At 38.3% G+C, this 15,747-nt stretch overlaps 1 protein-coding gene across 4 annotated transcripts in view; it reads left to right on the forward strand.

Moving 5' to 3' along the window:
- Nucleotides 1-15,472, forward strand: part of PRMT8 (protein arginine methyltransferase 8) — a 58,973-nt gene extending 43,501 nt beyond the window's left edge. For all 4 annotated transcript variants that reach the window (XM_069863060.1, XM_069863069.1, XM_069863085.1 and 1 more), the window contains 4 exons: nucleotides 1,081-1,196; nucleotides 7,213-7,363; nucleotides 9,876-9,997; nucleotides 13,912-15,472. In XM_069863060.1, coding sequence (XP_069719161.1) covers nucleotides 1,081-1,196; nucleotides 7,213-7,363; nucleotides 9,876-9,997; nucleotides 13,912-13,995 — 473 coding nt within the window. In that variant the 3' untranslated portion in view covers nucleotides 13,996-15,472. The remainder of the gene's footprint in view (nucleotides 1-1,080; nucleotides 1,197-7,212; nucleotides 7,364-9,875; nucleotides 9,998-13,911) is intronic.
- Nucleotides 15,473-15,747: the final 275 nt, after the last annotated feature.

The following is a 15,747-nucleotide window of genomic DNA, read 5'->3' on the forward strand; positions in this document are numbered from 1 at the left end:
CATCAGCTCCCCTGAAATATTGAGAAATTCACAGCCCAATAAAGAGATGACAAATCGAAGAGCTGTTCGTGTCCAGATTTGTTCCAGTTTAGATATTTTGTTCATACTACATTTTCAGTCATAATCCTCTGGGAACACCAATAGCTCAAATGCTCTTCTCTAAAAAAAAGACATTTCAAACATGCTCCCTGTTGCTCTTTATCAGTTTACTTTTCTTGTGTTCAAACAATTTTTAAAAAGTTCACAGTATTCAGTTTAGACTTTCAGGTAGAGCACTCAATGGGCTTTGACTCTTACAATTCGTAAGACTAAGATTTCACCTTTTTTTTGGAAGTTTTTGTTTTCATTTTTTTAAACAATTTTAAAAGCAAAGAGAGTGTAGTTACCAATATTTCTGTGTTTTCATTTTGTTCAAGAATAAAAAAGAAAAAACTCAGCAAGGAGTGTTTATCAAAACAATCAGAAAAACTGTTCAAATACAGAAGACCAGCATAGCTTTTAAATCTTTGAGAAAATGGGAGGTTTTGTCATGATGTACATGCAGATTAAAATTTGGATGCCCCAAATAAGGGAACACACCTGCAATTCTACTCCTGTCAGTAATTCACTTGCTGAAAATTACACTACTTAAATAATTAAAAGAGCATGCAAACTGCTAATTGAATATCAATATATTAAAAAAGGAAGTATTAACCAGAGTGAGTAGGAAAGGATAGGACAGAATAGTCTTAGTAGCTCTTCCAAAGTCTCAGCCTGATGTGTTATATGATTTCGGACAACACTCTCAAATGTCTACAGCCATGAAATTCATCAGCCAATCTCATATAACACAGTTTTGGGTAAACCAAGAAACAATCGCCACTTGTTCAAAGGTGTGTATTGAGGGGTTATTTTACAACAACTGTGTTATCTGTAAAATAGCAATGGTGACATAAACAGCTGGGTCAGAGAGCAAAGACCTGAGGAGAGGAACTGAACTTAAGGGATGGCAGAAATTCTTTCAAATAAAAGTTGCTTTGAAAATCAAAAAATATTTTTATTATTACTTCTAATATTTGATACATCCCTTTGCATTGACAGGGTGGGAGAATGTGTACGGCTTTGACATGACCTGTATTAGGGATGTTGCCATGAAGGAGCCTTTGGTGGACATAGTAGACCCAAAGCAAGTGGTGACCAATGCCTGTTTAATAAAGGTTTGGTAATTCCAAATTTACCTAATTCTGAGTGTTTACACCTAACTGGAGCTGGTTTACTACTATCTTTATATACTTCTAGCTAGCTGCAGAAGTCATCATCGTAGAATTACATCACACACAGAAGGAAAAATACAGTTTTAAATTAGTCAGTATTAGTATGTTGGACACGCTCAATGCTGTCACCTGAGCTAAGGATGAATACTGATACCTTGATCACTTATGGAATAAGATGGACCTTGTGAGTCTGTATTCATCTGGCTACTGTATCTTAAGACTCTTACAAATTATACACGTACAGATGTTGGATAAATAGAGATATGGTGTATTTAGATATTAGTTTTAATTTCTCTACCTTCTTGTAAGTAGAGGTTGGAAATTACTGATGGAATACTGCCAAGGAGAAGGGGTAAATTAATTCTGTTTGCAGTAAGACTGAAGCATCAGTTTCTGAATTGGTCAGCTCTGATGTAAATAATCCTAATTTAGTCCAGAGCATGAGATCAGAATTAGAACCTAATTTATTTATAACTTCATAATTCTTAGCCTTATCCAGAATGTTACTGTGCTCTCCCAGCCTCAACATCTGCATTGAGTGGTTAGCTTGTACCCTGTTCTAGATGTAAGACAGGATGGTCACTTTTTGCCGCTAGTAAACACAGCATGAAGTATTCCCCTTGGCAAAAAAAGAAAGACACACTTTTAGTATGCAGAACTAAACTGAAAACAGCAAAAAGGAACAGAAGTAGAAACTGTGTGTGAGTACATATTTATGTGCAGTCCATTTGCTCTGAGGGGAATGCAAGATGGTTGTGTGCGGAAACAATCTGAGCAAGGGCAGTTTAAAATTTCAATACACACAAAATAAACAAATTTGAATTATTTATTTTTAATAATAGTTACTATTAATAATATTATTTATATTTATATTTAGACTCCATAAAATATGTCTGGAGAGTGAGAGATCAGGTGGCAAAATGGGTTGGCTTCTATGGAGTAAAAAATTTTAAAGACTGCATTTCTTTTTAAAATTTATTTGCTTTTGCACATGGTTTATTTATTTAAAGTGCATTTTTGGTCCTGAAAGATTTGTAAATGCAGATAGTAATATTAGACTAAGAAAACATTTGAGAATAAACAAAGCAACAATGTTTAATTCTTCAAAAGTTTTATTTTAGCATTTCAAGATGGCATAGCTTAATCCATATTTGATTCACTAAGAGATTTTTTTTTGTAGGGGTGCATTCAGCCCCAAACCAGCTAACTGGTGAGTTTTGGTTCCCTGTACATTAGTCAGTAGACTGACAAGTCACTAGATACATTCCTAACAGACCAGTCAGAGCCCTGTGCTTCTGCAGTCGTTTCAGTTCCCAATTCAGCAGCTGTGAATTGTTCTACAAAATCAGCAAAATAAGACATCAAACCCTGCATGGTGTGTAACCATGACATTTACGTTGAATTCTAGAGACGTGAGTAAAATTTCCCTATTTGTACTCTTCAGGAACTGGATGTAACCCAAGTCTTGAACTGTCAAGGATCTCTAGCCACCAAGCCACAGGTGCACTGGGGTTGGTGCGTGCAGGGAATACAGCATCTTCTCTGTTGTGAAAGCTGTTCCACTTTGAATGATCTCTTAAACGTATCCCAGGGTATAGGGATTTTCCTGACAAGTAGGAGTCCTCTGTTTAAATTCCAAACCAAATCAGCCAGGGAGGGTAGTGGGACAAAAGCATCTTCAATCTCCCACAGTCACAAACTGATTTCAGGAAACGTGTATATGTGTCCTTCTGAAGGCTTAATGCTTTCACTTACATTGGCTGAAAAAAAATGGAAAAATTTGTTTCAAACTCAGTAAAACAGTTGTGTCTTCTCTGATTCTTTTGCACATTAGAGAAATACAAATTGGCTTGGGCTGACCTGAAACTTTTTCTCTATGTTAATTTTGATTTGGTGTCAGCACCAGAGACTACAATAAAATAAATCATTTCTTCACACAGATGTAGGTAAACTTGCAAACCAAACAAGAATGAAGAACGTGCCACGGCCAGTTTATAATATAGTTGGGCTTTCCTAAATATCCTCCCCAATCTAGCCACAGAGAAAGAACAAACTTTTAGGCTCCCATTTGTCCCACACTTTCCAGGAACAGTTTAAAGCTTCTGCAGGTTACAGCACCACTTCAAGATCATACAGGTTAATGCTTCTTAAAGCACAAACTGCCTTCCTTGCACAAAAAAAAAAAAAAAAAAAAAAAGGAAAAAAACAAAGAAAGCAAGCAACATTCTTGTTTATGACAGAACATAACATAATAGCAAAAGGCATTGATCTATATGTTGAAATATCTAGTTCTCTGAGGAATTTCTAATGTTTTGGAAATATGATTCACCTGTATGAAGCCTTATTTCAAAGTGTTTTCTGCAAAAAGGTACTGTTGCTCAGACATCCAGCCATGCAGGTGAGGCACTTGAGGTTTGTGAGCTCCAATGAGTCCGATGTTCTTCTCCTATAGTAATCTTGACCCATGATGTTTAGGACAAGGTGTTTTTCATAACACTTCTCTCTTGCTCCACTGCAACTCCTTAATCACATTCTCTTCTCCAATCTCCTCCTAAAGTAAACCAAGAATGACTGATTTTCCATCTTTCTTCAAATGCTACTCTTCTTCCCTCATTTTTTTTCTACCTTTACTTTTCTAAGTGACTTTTCTGTCCCTCTCTTCCAATTCTGCCCACAGACTCCGGTCAGTATCCTCAGATTTAACTCCACCTATTCTACCCCCAAACAACATCCTAGTAAGCTTCAGGCATTTCCTTCCCTTTAAACAGGAAAAGGTGGCAGAAAGGGGGCCCTTGCTAGAGGCCGAAGTCTTTGTTATCTTTAAGCCATAACTACACTTGCTCCCCTGTTATTTAATCTAATAGAAAACCAACATATGCTGCAATATCTAGTCAAAACAGTCTCAGATACTCCAGGCTTCCTTTCACTGCTCCCTCAAAGGCTCAGAATTTAATGTTATTTCTTTTGTCCATACATTTAAACTGTTAGTTCTCTGTACTCTTTAAAAAAAAAAAAAAAGAAAGAAAAAGAAGAAAAAAATCGTTTTATTTTGGAAAAGTGAATGTGTTTGGGGGGATGGCCATTGCATTGAGTGCTCCACTCACACCTGTATGCGTATGTGCAACTGACAGTATAGGTAATTTTCTCAGTGTTTTTCAGTAAAGAGTTTGGCCCTTTCTTTTTCCTGTAGTAATTAATTTTCCTTCTCGTTCTTCAGATCAATCTTTTCCTGAAGCTGGCAATGCTTCTTGTACCAATGCCTCCTGTCCTCCAGCTTTGCATCTTTATCTGCTATGACTAGTGCTGCCTTCACTGCCATGTCCTATGTTAGGGTGACCATTTCCCTTTTTGTCCAAAGCAGGATAGCTTGTGCAATGGGAGAGAGAGAGAGGAAGGGCCAGTGGGGAATCCTAAACCTTAAAAAAAAAAAAAAGCAAAACCAATCTGGGAAGAGGATCAGAAAAGAGATATGGTGGCATCCCAGAAGCAACCTTAATTACAATTCACATGAGGAAATGCGTCAGGCAGCAAGTCAGCATTGTTCCCATCAGCAAATATGATTCAGGGATGTTTCTCCCTTTAGTTAGGTTGTCTTCAGCAAGAGTGATACCATACAAACAAGAAATATATAGAAGCTGGCAGTACATCATTTCAGTCTCTCTGTTATGGTCCTTGTGATTCTAAATTATCTTTGATGCATCGTTTGCTCAGCCCTAAAGCAATTTCTGCAACAGAACAACCCAAGAATCATTCTTCATGCACCGAATGTAGAAAACTTGACCTCTACCTGTCTCTCTGCAACATAGATGTAACATGGGATATCTTGTGGTCTTCCATGCAGTGTCAACCACTCCCTGGTTAATAATTATCTAGCTGGTTAAAGAATTGTCTAGCCAGTAATCCTGACATATTTTTTTGTTGCTCAGGTTAACAGTCTTTTTTCTAATAATTAAGGGCTGTATCTTGATCAGATCCCTGCTTAACTATGCCTAATAATTTGTTATTTTAGTTTTAGAAATAAGGTAAATAATGGCTTTCCAATTATGTTATGCAAATATAGCATTTGTCTTCTGTTGCTGTTAGCTGCAATTAGCATTCAATGAACAGTGACATTTAATATAAGAAAATATGATAGCCAAGGTACAATTCAAAGAGATCACCAAAATAAGGTCAGGCCCATTTCAAAATTATTAATGAAACCCCCACATTTGTCTCATAACTTGGATAGTAAAAAAAGTACATTTCTGTCCTTAAAAAACTGACTGCAAAAGTGACAAATATTTATCCAGCACATCTGTTCAATATTTCTGAGGCATTTCCACTAACTTCTCTAATAATAATATTTCACACTGCCTTTCATTCCACTTCACCCTGCAGAGCCAACACAGCTCACAGAGAGGGAGCTGGATGCCTTTTATGTGCCTCATCATCTGACTTAATTCACAATTTCCCCATGGTGATAGGGGTAAAAAGCCATCAAAAATTACAGAAATCTGCAGCTCTCTAGCCTAGCTTGTCAAAGCAAGTTTTGCAGACCACTATAAAAGTCTGCTAGGAGATGTAAGAAATTTCTGTTTCTTGTATGTTTTTTTAAAATTATCCTCTTTTGAGAAAAAAAATTGCATTTCAAGGATATCCCCGCTTTAAATGACCACTTTTAAGCACTAGTGACTCAGGGTGCCATTGCAATTATTTTCATTATGATTAAGTTATTCTTGAACAGTATTGATGATCAGGCAGGCCAAAACTATAGCTTACTTGAATCATCTTACCATAAGTTTTGAGTCTGAAAAATACATGATATGTGGTCTATGCAAAGATCTCAGTAACTGAAATATGGCTGCATCTTTTGAGCTCTCTGTTGTGCCCTACAAAAGGTTATAAGAGCCCTCTAATGGATATCGTAGACTCTGCTTTTCATTTTTGCAGTGAGAGTGTGAAGTAGTGCTGATGAGGTCAGTAATGCAATTCCTGGCTTGTGTTGGTAGAGCAGAGGAAATTTAGATTTTTGCCAACAAAGCTTCTATTTCTCTGTTTGCATGAGTAGTTTCATTGTTAATAGACAGAAAAATATTTTAGAGTTATCTGGCTTTTGCCAAACATACCCTGGCAAGGACAATGAGGACTGTGAAGCCTGATACGCTTAGGAGGATATTAGAAAGTGCAGTGATAGGGATCAATGCCTATATCATTAGAATTAATAGTATTTCAGACATAGTATTACTCCCTATCATGACTATGACTTTTCAAAACAAAAAAAAAAAAAGCAAAACCTAGCTGAGAAAATCAGATCCACCTAAAAAAAAAATAGTTTAAGCCTTGAACATTGAGATTTAAATCTCAATGGAAATAAGCAATCTTGGAGACTACATCATTGCTTCTGACTACTGCAATCAAGTCATAGTACGATCTATATGATTTGTTTCTGTCAAGTTCAAGAGTAAGATCTTCGTGCTTACTATTTGGAATCAGTTATATGACATAGGACTAGAAAGCATAATCAGCAAAAAGCAGGCCCCTGTCATGCCCCAGTTGAAGAACATTCTCTTCCAGAGATGCTCAAACAAATAATTATTTTTTTTTTAAGAAAAGCCCAACTCTGCCATCTTTCCTCATGCTGTCTTAGAACTGGAACCTATATCTCCATTTTAACATCCATTGTGCCTATATTTGTCAAAGCATGTTTTCACCATGATTTCCTCCAGCTCCCACAGCCCCTCCCAAAGACATACACTGCTGTGAGTGGCCTCTTATCACACTCTCTCAGCTTAGTCAGATAATGGAGTCATTTGCTGATGATTTGATATATTCAAATGTACCTTGATTTCTTACAGAGCTAAAGGGCTGCCAGTTGTCTTTGTTGCTGATTTTTAACTAAAATGTTCAAGTACATCACTTAGCGCACACTTTAGTCACAGACATCTGCAGGTAAATGGGTTTTTCTTTCTCCCAAAAACAGGAAGTAGATATATATACAGTGAAGACTGAAGAATTGGCATTTACTTCTGCATTCTGCCTCCAAATTCAGCGTAATGATTACATTCATGCCTTGGTCACCTATTTTAATATTGAATTTACAAAGTGCCACAAGAAAATGGGATTTTCTACAGGTAATCTGTATTTCTTTCGATTTCATTTCTAGTGCTATCAGTAGGTCAGTGTTAAAGGTCAGAAGTTACATGAAGGCTTATCGATCACCGAGTTTGAATTTCAGTGATAAAAATTATTGTCACTTTGCAGGAGGTGAGCAGGATGGGGGAAGCACAACTGCTTGAAGGAATTCTGCAAAAACAGGGGCAGGATTTCACAATGGCTACCAAGCTGAGAGCTCAGTAGGAATTATGACCCAGGAGTTTAGCCTGTCACCAGTTATATTTAAATCCTGTGTCAAGTTTCTCAGATTGAACAGGGAATTGTTGACTCAGTGAGAGACTGCAGCTCTGCATCCTAGTTTCCCCCAAATCTAAAACTCCACAGAAGCTCATGCTTTTCTTAGAGGCTAGAACAAAACCATTGTTTTTTTCCCCAAGATATGACCACAAACATACTGCTGATGCAAATTGGCTCTAAGAACCCAAATGTGAAGCTCTAACTTATCTTGTGGAGCAGATGTTTAAAGGAATAACTCCATTCCTGTGAGGTATTGTTTGTTGGAGTGAATAAACTAGCCACTCTTGCAAGAAATGTAAAAACTCATGACAGCTTTAATGACAAGAATAACAAATTACAGTTGGAGCTGCCTGCAGTTAGCACTATTACACAACTCAAACAGGTGTAAATGGGACCTGATGTAAGTTAAATATGATTAGAAATCTTTTTTCCTCCTTTCACGGGAGCTCTCAGCCCTTTGCTTGAGATTCGAAGCTCAAAATACTTGGTCAAAATACTTTTTTATATTTGATTCTAGAAGCATAACCATATGGATGATGTTATTTGGTGCTTAATATTCTTATGTTTTTCAGTGGCCTTGTTTCTCTGATCATTCTAGAAAGTGTTATACTATAGTATTTCCCACACCATGATATGCATCAGTACATACTGGGAAACAAAGCGTAGCTAGGGAAACATGAACAATCTGTGAGGCACTGCAGGGGTATCCTGAATTACTAATATTTCCAAGTTTGCACCAAAAAATATTCTCTAAGATGCAAAACACTTCAGGTTTTAGGAATTTGTTTTCTCCACAGAAGGCTATTTTTTTCAGCAGAAGGCAGCCCATTATCTTTTCTGTAAGGTAATATAGTCAAACCTCCAATTTTCTGTAAAAAATAGCTTAAATGAAGAGTGTAATTACTGTGTTGTGATGTTAACTGATACCTGCCTACATTTGTACAAAAGTCTAGGATATAAAGTTCGGCATAGTGTTTTTCTTACTGAGAGGTTTTTGCAGACCCACCTCTATTTGCAAATTATGTATAAGGTGTTTTGTGCCTACCCGTCGTAAAAAAGAGGAGAAAGAAGTCAAAATCTCCAATATTTCTGAACCTCTATCAAGAATGGCGTTCATCAGCTGTGCCTGAAAACTTAGTTTCTCTGCTATCTGTAGTTCCCACAGGTTGCTACTTCAGAGATTCTGAATGTTTAATTGTACAGTCCCATTCTAGGATACTTTTGACTTTGATGACTTGACCTTTATCATCATTCTTTCTGCAACTAGATCTCTTACCTGCTGGTGGCTTAGCCTCCTTGGAGGCTTGTGTGGAGAGGCTTTCTATGTCTCCGAATTAATTCTGATGTTGCTTGGCAAATGCTGTATTTCTCCTGTTGAATGCTTTGCTTTGTTTTACTGCCAGTTCTCTGAACATCTTACTTCAGTAACTAACTTCTCCTGCAGGCAGGATTGGCCTACCAAGTAAAAAAGATTGGACGTCATTACATGTAAATGTGGAAGAACTACTAGCCAGATATCCATGCAAAGTCAAGTTCTTAAGATATTCAAATCCACGCTCAAGTTGTTTGTGTGTTTTTGATGAGGGCTTCTTCTAAAAACAAAGTTCACACTGGACTTTTTTGATGTAAATGAGGCTACAGCATATCACTAGTTCTGCTAAGCAAGACTAGAAATTAATTTAGAGCAGTATCCACTTCTGGGAAACTGTCCATAGCATATGCCTTTAAAAAATCCAAAATCAGGTCAAGGTGCAAGTGCCTTTTCCCCAGCTGTATGCTCCTGGAAAATGTAAACTCTGTTCACGAGTGTCAAAGATCTTATATGTGCCATTGTGATTGTTTTTGATGAAATTTTCTTTCATGGTTTTATGTAATTGTTTTTTGAACTAACTTAGACTTCTGATTTTCAAATCACTTAGTGGAATGGACTGCCCCAATTTGCATGTGTGTGGGTCATAAGAAAAGCATGAAAAGAGCACCTGTCATGCCCAGTAACTCCCTTTGTGGAATCCTTGCTGAGTGTGATTCACATATGACATATTCCAGGAAAAATCAGAAGATAACCCATTCACAGTCAATGGAATTGTGTTGTTGTAAAGCAGGTTTGCTAGTATAGCATAAGTTAAAGCATCCTGTGAGAAGAAAGGCTTTTTTCAATTGTTCCCAGGTCTTAGTTTGATTTGTAAGACAAAGATTAAATTTCTGTGAATAATACCCATATATATTTTTTAGCACCTGATGCTCCCTATACTCACTGGAAGCAAACTGTCTTCTACTTAGAGGACTATTTAACTGTGAGACGAGGAGAAGAAATCTATGGGACTATATCGATGAAACCAAATGCAAAAAATGTGGTGAGTCAGCATCACTGATTCTAATTCCAACTGTATTTATTGATCATAAAATACTGTTGATTGAACAAGTAAATAAAACGCATATAAGTAAAACAATGAGTATGCTAAAGGCTCTAGATTTGTGTTTATTAGTTAGAGTTCTAGTCATATCTTCACCAAAGCTGGTAACAGCAATGATAAAGCAGTACTGATAGTACAGAGCACAGTCTACAAACAAGCTAGCATGGGAAGGAAGAAATTATTCAGGTACATCACCAAGTCAACTGACCTCTGCTGTCAGCCTGGCATACTTTTTGTGACACAAGTAGGCAAGGGGCTTTTCATACTGTCACTAAAATCAATGGCAAGTTCCCTTCTGCCAGCACAGGATGATCAAGAGTATGCACTTTCACTCCACATCTATTGCCAGGTTTCAGTGCCCAAGAACCCTCCTTTAAGGAAATTAAGTAAAAAAATTCAACTAAATGTCTAGATGAATACCTGGCTCTGAGCCTAGTGTGAGGAGCAAAACTGGATTTTTTGACCATGGGTTGGCCTACACCACACCAGGCCTGCTGGCAAATAATGAGGTACATCTGTCTCCAAAGCACAAAAGGATGCTTACCAAAAGTTAGCAGGGCTCATCAGAAGAGTTTTAAACTAGATCTGAAGGGGGAGGGGGACAAAACCAAACTTGCTAGAAATAATCCCGGGAATAGCACTCCAGTGTATGAGGAATGGTGTGCTAGTGAGGCTTTTTGGTCTGCCACCTCAGAGGAAGTGGAGGATAGCACTCCAAGTGGCCACAAAGATGCACAGGTTGGGTTAGAAGTGAGTAGTCACTTAGGGATTAAGACTATTCTCCCCATAAGAGCGGCAGGATCAGTAGCTGAACTGAAGTGCATCTGCACCAGTGCACACAGCATGAGCAACAAACAGGAGGAATTACAAGTCATTGTACGTCAAGAAAACTATGATATCATCATACAATTGTGGTGGGATGACTTGCATAGCTGGAGTGCTGCCATGGTTGGCTATAAATTCTTCAAACAGGGCAGGCAAGGAAGAAGTTTTGGGGTAGCTCTCTATGTTTGAGTGTTTTGATTGCTTTGAGCTCAATGATGATGATGATAGGATTGTGTGTCTATGGATAAAAATCAGTGGAATGCCCAATAGGGCAGATACCATGGTGGGAGTCTGCTATAGGCTGCCCAGACAGGAAGAAGAGACCAATGAGATATTCTACAAGCAACTGGGAGAAGTCTTCCAATTACTAGCCATTATTCTTGTGGAAGACTTCAAATTATCAGATGTCTGCTGTAAGTATAATACAGCAGAAAGGAAACAGTCTAGGAGGTTCCTGGAGTGTGTGGGGGACAACTTCCTGACACAACTGATGAGTGAGTTGACTAGGGAAAGTGCCCTGGTGGACCTGTTGTTTGTGAACAGAGAAGGCCTTGTGGGAGATGTGACGGCTAAAGGAGCCTAGGGCGCAACAATCACAAAATGATAGAATTATCAATTCTTGGAGAAGTAAGGAGAGTCAGCAGAACTGCCACCTTGGACTTCTGGAGGGCAGAATTTGGACTGTTTAGAAAGCTGGTTGGTAAAATTCCATGGGAAACAGTTCTTAAGGGCAAAGGAACCCAAGAAGGCTGAATTTCCAAGATTTTTGATTTTCAAGAAGGAAATCCTGGTGGCACAAGACCAGGCCATCCCCGTGTGCCAAAAAAAATGAGCCGGCAGTGAAGAAAACTGGCTTGGCTGAGCAGAGAGCTTTGGGTGGATCTCAGAAAAAAACGAAAATCTTTGGTAGAAGGGGCAGGCATCTCAGGAGCACTACAAGGATGAAGTGAGGTAATGCAGAGAAAAAATCAAAAGGGCTGAAGCTCAGCTAGGACTTAAATTAGCCAGTTCTGTGAAAGACAGCAAAAAGCATTTCTAGAAATATATTAACAACAAAAGGAGGACCATGCCTTCTTTGCCTTAGTCTTTAGTAGTAAGAGCTGTTCTCCGGGTACTCAGACATGAGTCAGAAGACAGGGAGGGAGAGCAGAACAAAGTTCCCATAATCCAAGACAAAATGGTTAGAGACCTACTTGGACAATTAGACATTCACAAGTCTGTGGGATCCACCCAAGGGTACTGAGGGAGCTTAAGGATGTGCTCACCAAACCCCTTTCCATCTTGTATGCTATCACACAGCATACACAGGAGAACCAGGTAATCAGGCCCAGTCAGCATGGGTTTATGTAAGGCAGGTCCTGCCAAGCTAACCTGATCTCCTTCTACAAGAACGTGAACCACTTAAAGGATGAGGAAAGTCTGTGGATGCAGTGTACCCGGGCGTTGGTAAAGCCTTTGGCACTGTTTCTCACAGTTTTCTGCTTGAGAAACTGGTGCCAATGGCCAGCATAGGCACACCCTCTGATAGGTGAAAAAACTGTCTGGGTGGCCGGGCCCAAAGAGAGGTGGTGAATGGAGTTAAATCCAGTTGGAGGCCAGTCACAAGTGGTGTTCTCCAAGGCTCAGTGTTGGATCCAGTTCTTTTCAATATCTTTATCAATGATCAGGACGAAGGGATTGAGTGCATCCTTAGTAAGTTTGCAGATGACACTAAGCTAGGAGGAAGTGTTGATCTGCTTGAGTGCAGGGAGGCTCTGCAAAGGGATCTGGACAGGCTGGATTGATGGACTTGAGACAAATGGGATGAGGTTCAACAAGGCCAAGTGTCAAGTCATGCACTTGGGATGCAACAACTCCATGCAGCACTCCAGGCTTGGGGAAGAGTGGCTGGAAAGCTGCCTGGCAGAGGAGGACCTGGGAGTGCTGGTTGACAGCCAACTGAACGTGAGCCAGCAGTGTGCCCAGGTAGGCAAGAAGGTCAGTGACGTCTTGGCTTGTATCAGAAACAGTGTGGCTAGCAGGACCAGGGAAGTGTTTGTGCCCCTGTACTCAGCATTGGTGAGGCCACACCTCAAGTGAGGTGCCACGCTTCTGGGCCCCTCACTACAAGAAAGACATTTTGGTGCTGGAGCGTGTCCAGTGGAGGGCAACAAAGCTGGTGAAGGGACTGGAGAAGAAGTCTCATAAGGAGTGGCTGAGGGAACTGGAGTTGTTTTACTTGGAGAAAAGGAGGCTGAGGGAAGACCTTATTACTATCTACAACTCCCTGAATGGAGGTTGTAGTGAGGTGGGTGTTGGTCTCTTCTCCCAAGTGATGGGTGATAGGACAAGAGGAAATGGCTTCAAGTTGTGTCAGGGGAGCTTCAGATTAGACATCAGGAAAAATTTCATCAGGTAAATGATGTGCTCAGGGATATGGTTTAGTAGTGGACACATACAGTTGGACTTAATCTCCAGCGTCTTTTCCAACTGAACGATTCTATGATTCTACCAACTCACTAATCAAATGTACTTGAACTCACTAAACAAGTGATATGGTTGTTTAAAATTTGTGGGTTTCCAGAGAAAATACGTATTTTCTTTAAGACCAAAAGCATGATGGATATCAGACTATCATGACTGGTGAAAACTTGTTGAATTTATCTGCTATGGCCCGAGTCTTTCAAGCAGTATGTTAGTTATTCAGTACTTCTTTTAACTTGTAAGGATTCTGTAAGATATGGTATGATGGACAACTGATGCCCATATGGAAAAGCAAGACATGAGAAATGTGGCTTCTGGGCAAAATAGCGGCACTTTTTTCTGTCAAAACCCTTAAGGAGAATCTCCTCATTTTCTGTCACAGCATACAGTCTGATTATAATCTGTCCATACAGTTTTTTTAATTGTTGAAATATTGCATTTGTTGACTGCAGCAAATCTTAACATTTCATTGCCTTCAATTGTCTTTTCAACGTGAGCAATGATAACTAAATCCATACACTAAACTTATGGTCTTACTTATATGTTACATTTATATCTCTTTACAGCGTGACCTGGATTTCACAGTAGACTTGGATTTTAAAGGACAGCTATGTGAAATGTCTGTATCTAACGACTACAAAATGCGCTAGCAAGAAGTCTTTCAGAGTGATGAAAAGGAGAATTTTATCAAGTCCAGAATGGGTGAACTTCTGTTCATAAGATTATTATATTAAATGCTAGAATGTTTACTCTGATGGAAAAGTGGTAACCTGATCCTTCTTGCAGATAGTAGAGGACTGGGATCCCACTGTGAATGTATAGTATACAGAACAGTAGCTTTTGTCAAACACATAGGATAAATAACCGCTGTCTTGAGTGTTCTGGTTAAATTTAGGATGGCAGAAGATGCATATACAAATTGTACTACTTACTGTGAATTTCTGGTTCTTCCAAGCTTTGCATGTTAAAGATGATTAGGGCAGTTTTCTCACTATGAAAGACTACTACAGCACATTACTGTAATAGTATCACTGGACTTATATTCAATATAAATTTATATATATATATATATTTACAGTACATGAGAAAAAATGTCATTTCATGATAGGAATTTGTTTTGTGATTATTTAATTCTCATTATGCAGTTATGGAGAGATAATTATGTTAACTCTGGCATTACTCTAGGCAGTGATACTTGTCCAAAGTTATAACTTTGATAAATATTCTATTGAAAGTGTTGATTAGAGCTGGGCTTTTATGGAAAGTTCATCAACTTATCTTTTTCAATGTCCTCTGGAAAATGCGGACCATGAGTTTTAAAATATACTTTCACAACTGGCTGGCTATCAGAGCTTTAAAAAACAATAGCTTTTTATCCTTGAAAATATTCTGTGGTGAGTTTTTATAGCTGGATTTTGCATGAGACCTTCTGAAGTTAGACACCTGGTGTTTAAATGTGATGAATGCAAAGTCTCTGAAATGGTGGGTGATTCTTTTCTTGGCCATGACATATTTTCAGTTCTTTGCAAGATTCTTAATACAAAATAATTTTTTTAAAAAAAGGAATTAGTGTTTCCTTCTGGTGATGTTTTAGATAAGTTTTACATTACAGATACTGTTCTCAAGAGTGCAGTAATTTGCAGGAACAAGCTAATGTCTTTTTTAAAAGTCTATGGCTTCTGATATTACAAAGATGTCTGTGGCTTCCCTATCCCCTTATATACCTTGTTTTCTTACAATATCTCTTGCTTATAGTTAAAATTTTACTTGTGCATAATACTTCATATGTATGTATCAAGAGTTTTTACTATATGAATGTTGGCCATTTAATCACATGCAATTTGTCAAAAACTGCATTTTCAGTCCTGTCTACCCACTCTCCAGCCTGGCATTAAGCATTAAATCATGTTCCATCATGTATTGGATGAGATTGGCTATTTTTTTGCCTGAAAGTGTTTTTAATCATTTGCAAATAAAGCATATCTGAAGATGTATTTTGCCAGTATTTGTCAACTTTTCACTTTTTAGAAGCCTCAATTTTCTTATGGTCTAAAGATTATGGTCCAGGGATTGTATCATATGGTATCTATGTAGAATGAAATTAAACTGTAATTCAACAGTAAAAGATACTGTTTGCAGTATAATTCATTATTGTTGTTTTAAAGCACTTTTGTTCCTTTTTTTTTTTAAATGAAAATTAACAACTTTCCTCACTAGGATTTTATCTGTCAATTATCGTCATCATTTTCAAGGAATCAGCTTGTAGCTAGGTCAGCTACTCTTTCAGTAATGGCTTGAACCAGAAAAGCCTCTAGAAGTCCCTTTCAGCTAACACTTCTGTAATTCTAGAATTTTAAGGTAAGGAATTCTACCAGACTTTTTTTCTCAGCCCCCTCCATTTA

This window comes from Phaenicophaeus curvirostris, chromosome 1 (genome assembly GCF_032191515.1).
Source record: "Phaenicophaeus curvirostris isolate KB17595 chromosome 1, BPBGC_Pcur_1.0, whole genome shotgun sequence".
NCBI lineage: Eukaryota > Metazoa > Chordata > Aves > Cuculiformes > Cuculidae > Phaenicophaeus > Phaenicophaeus curvirostris.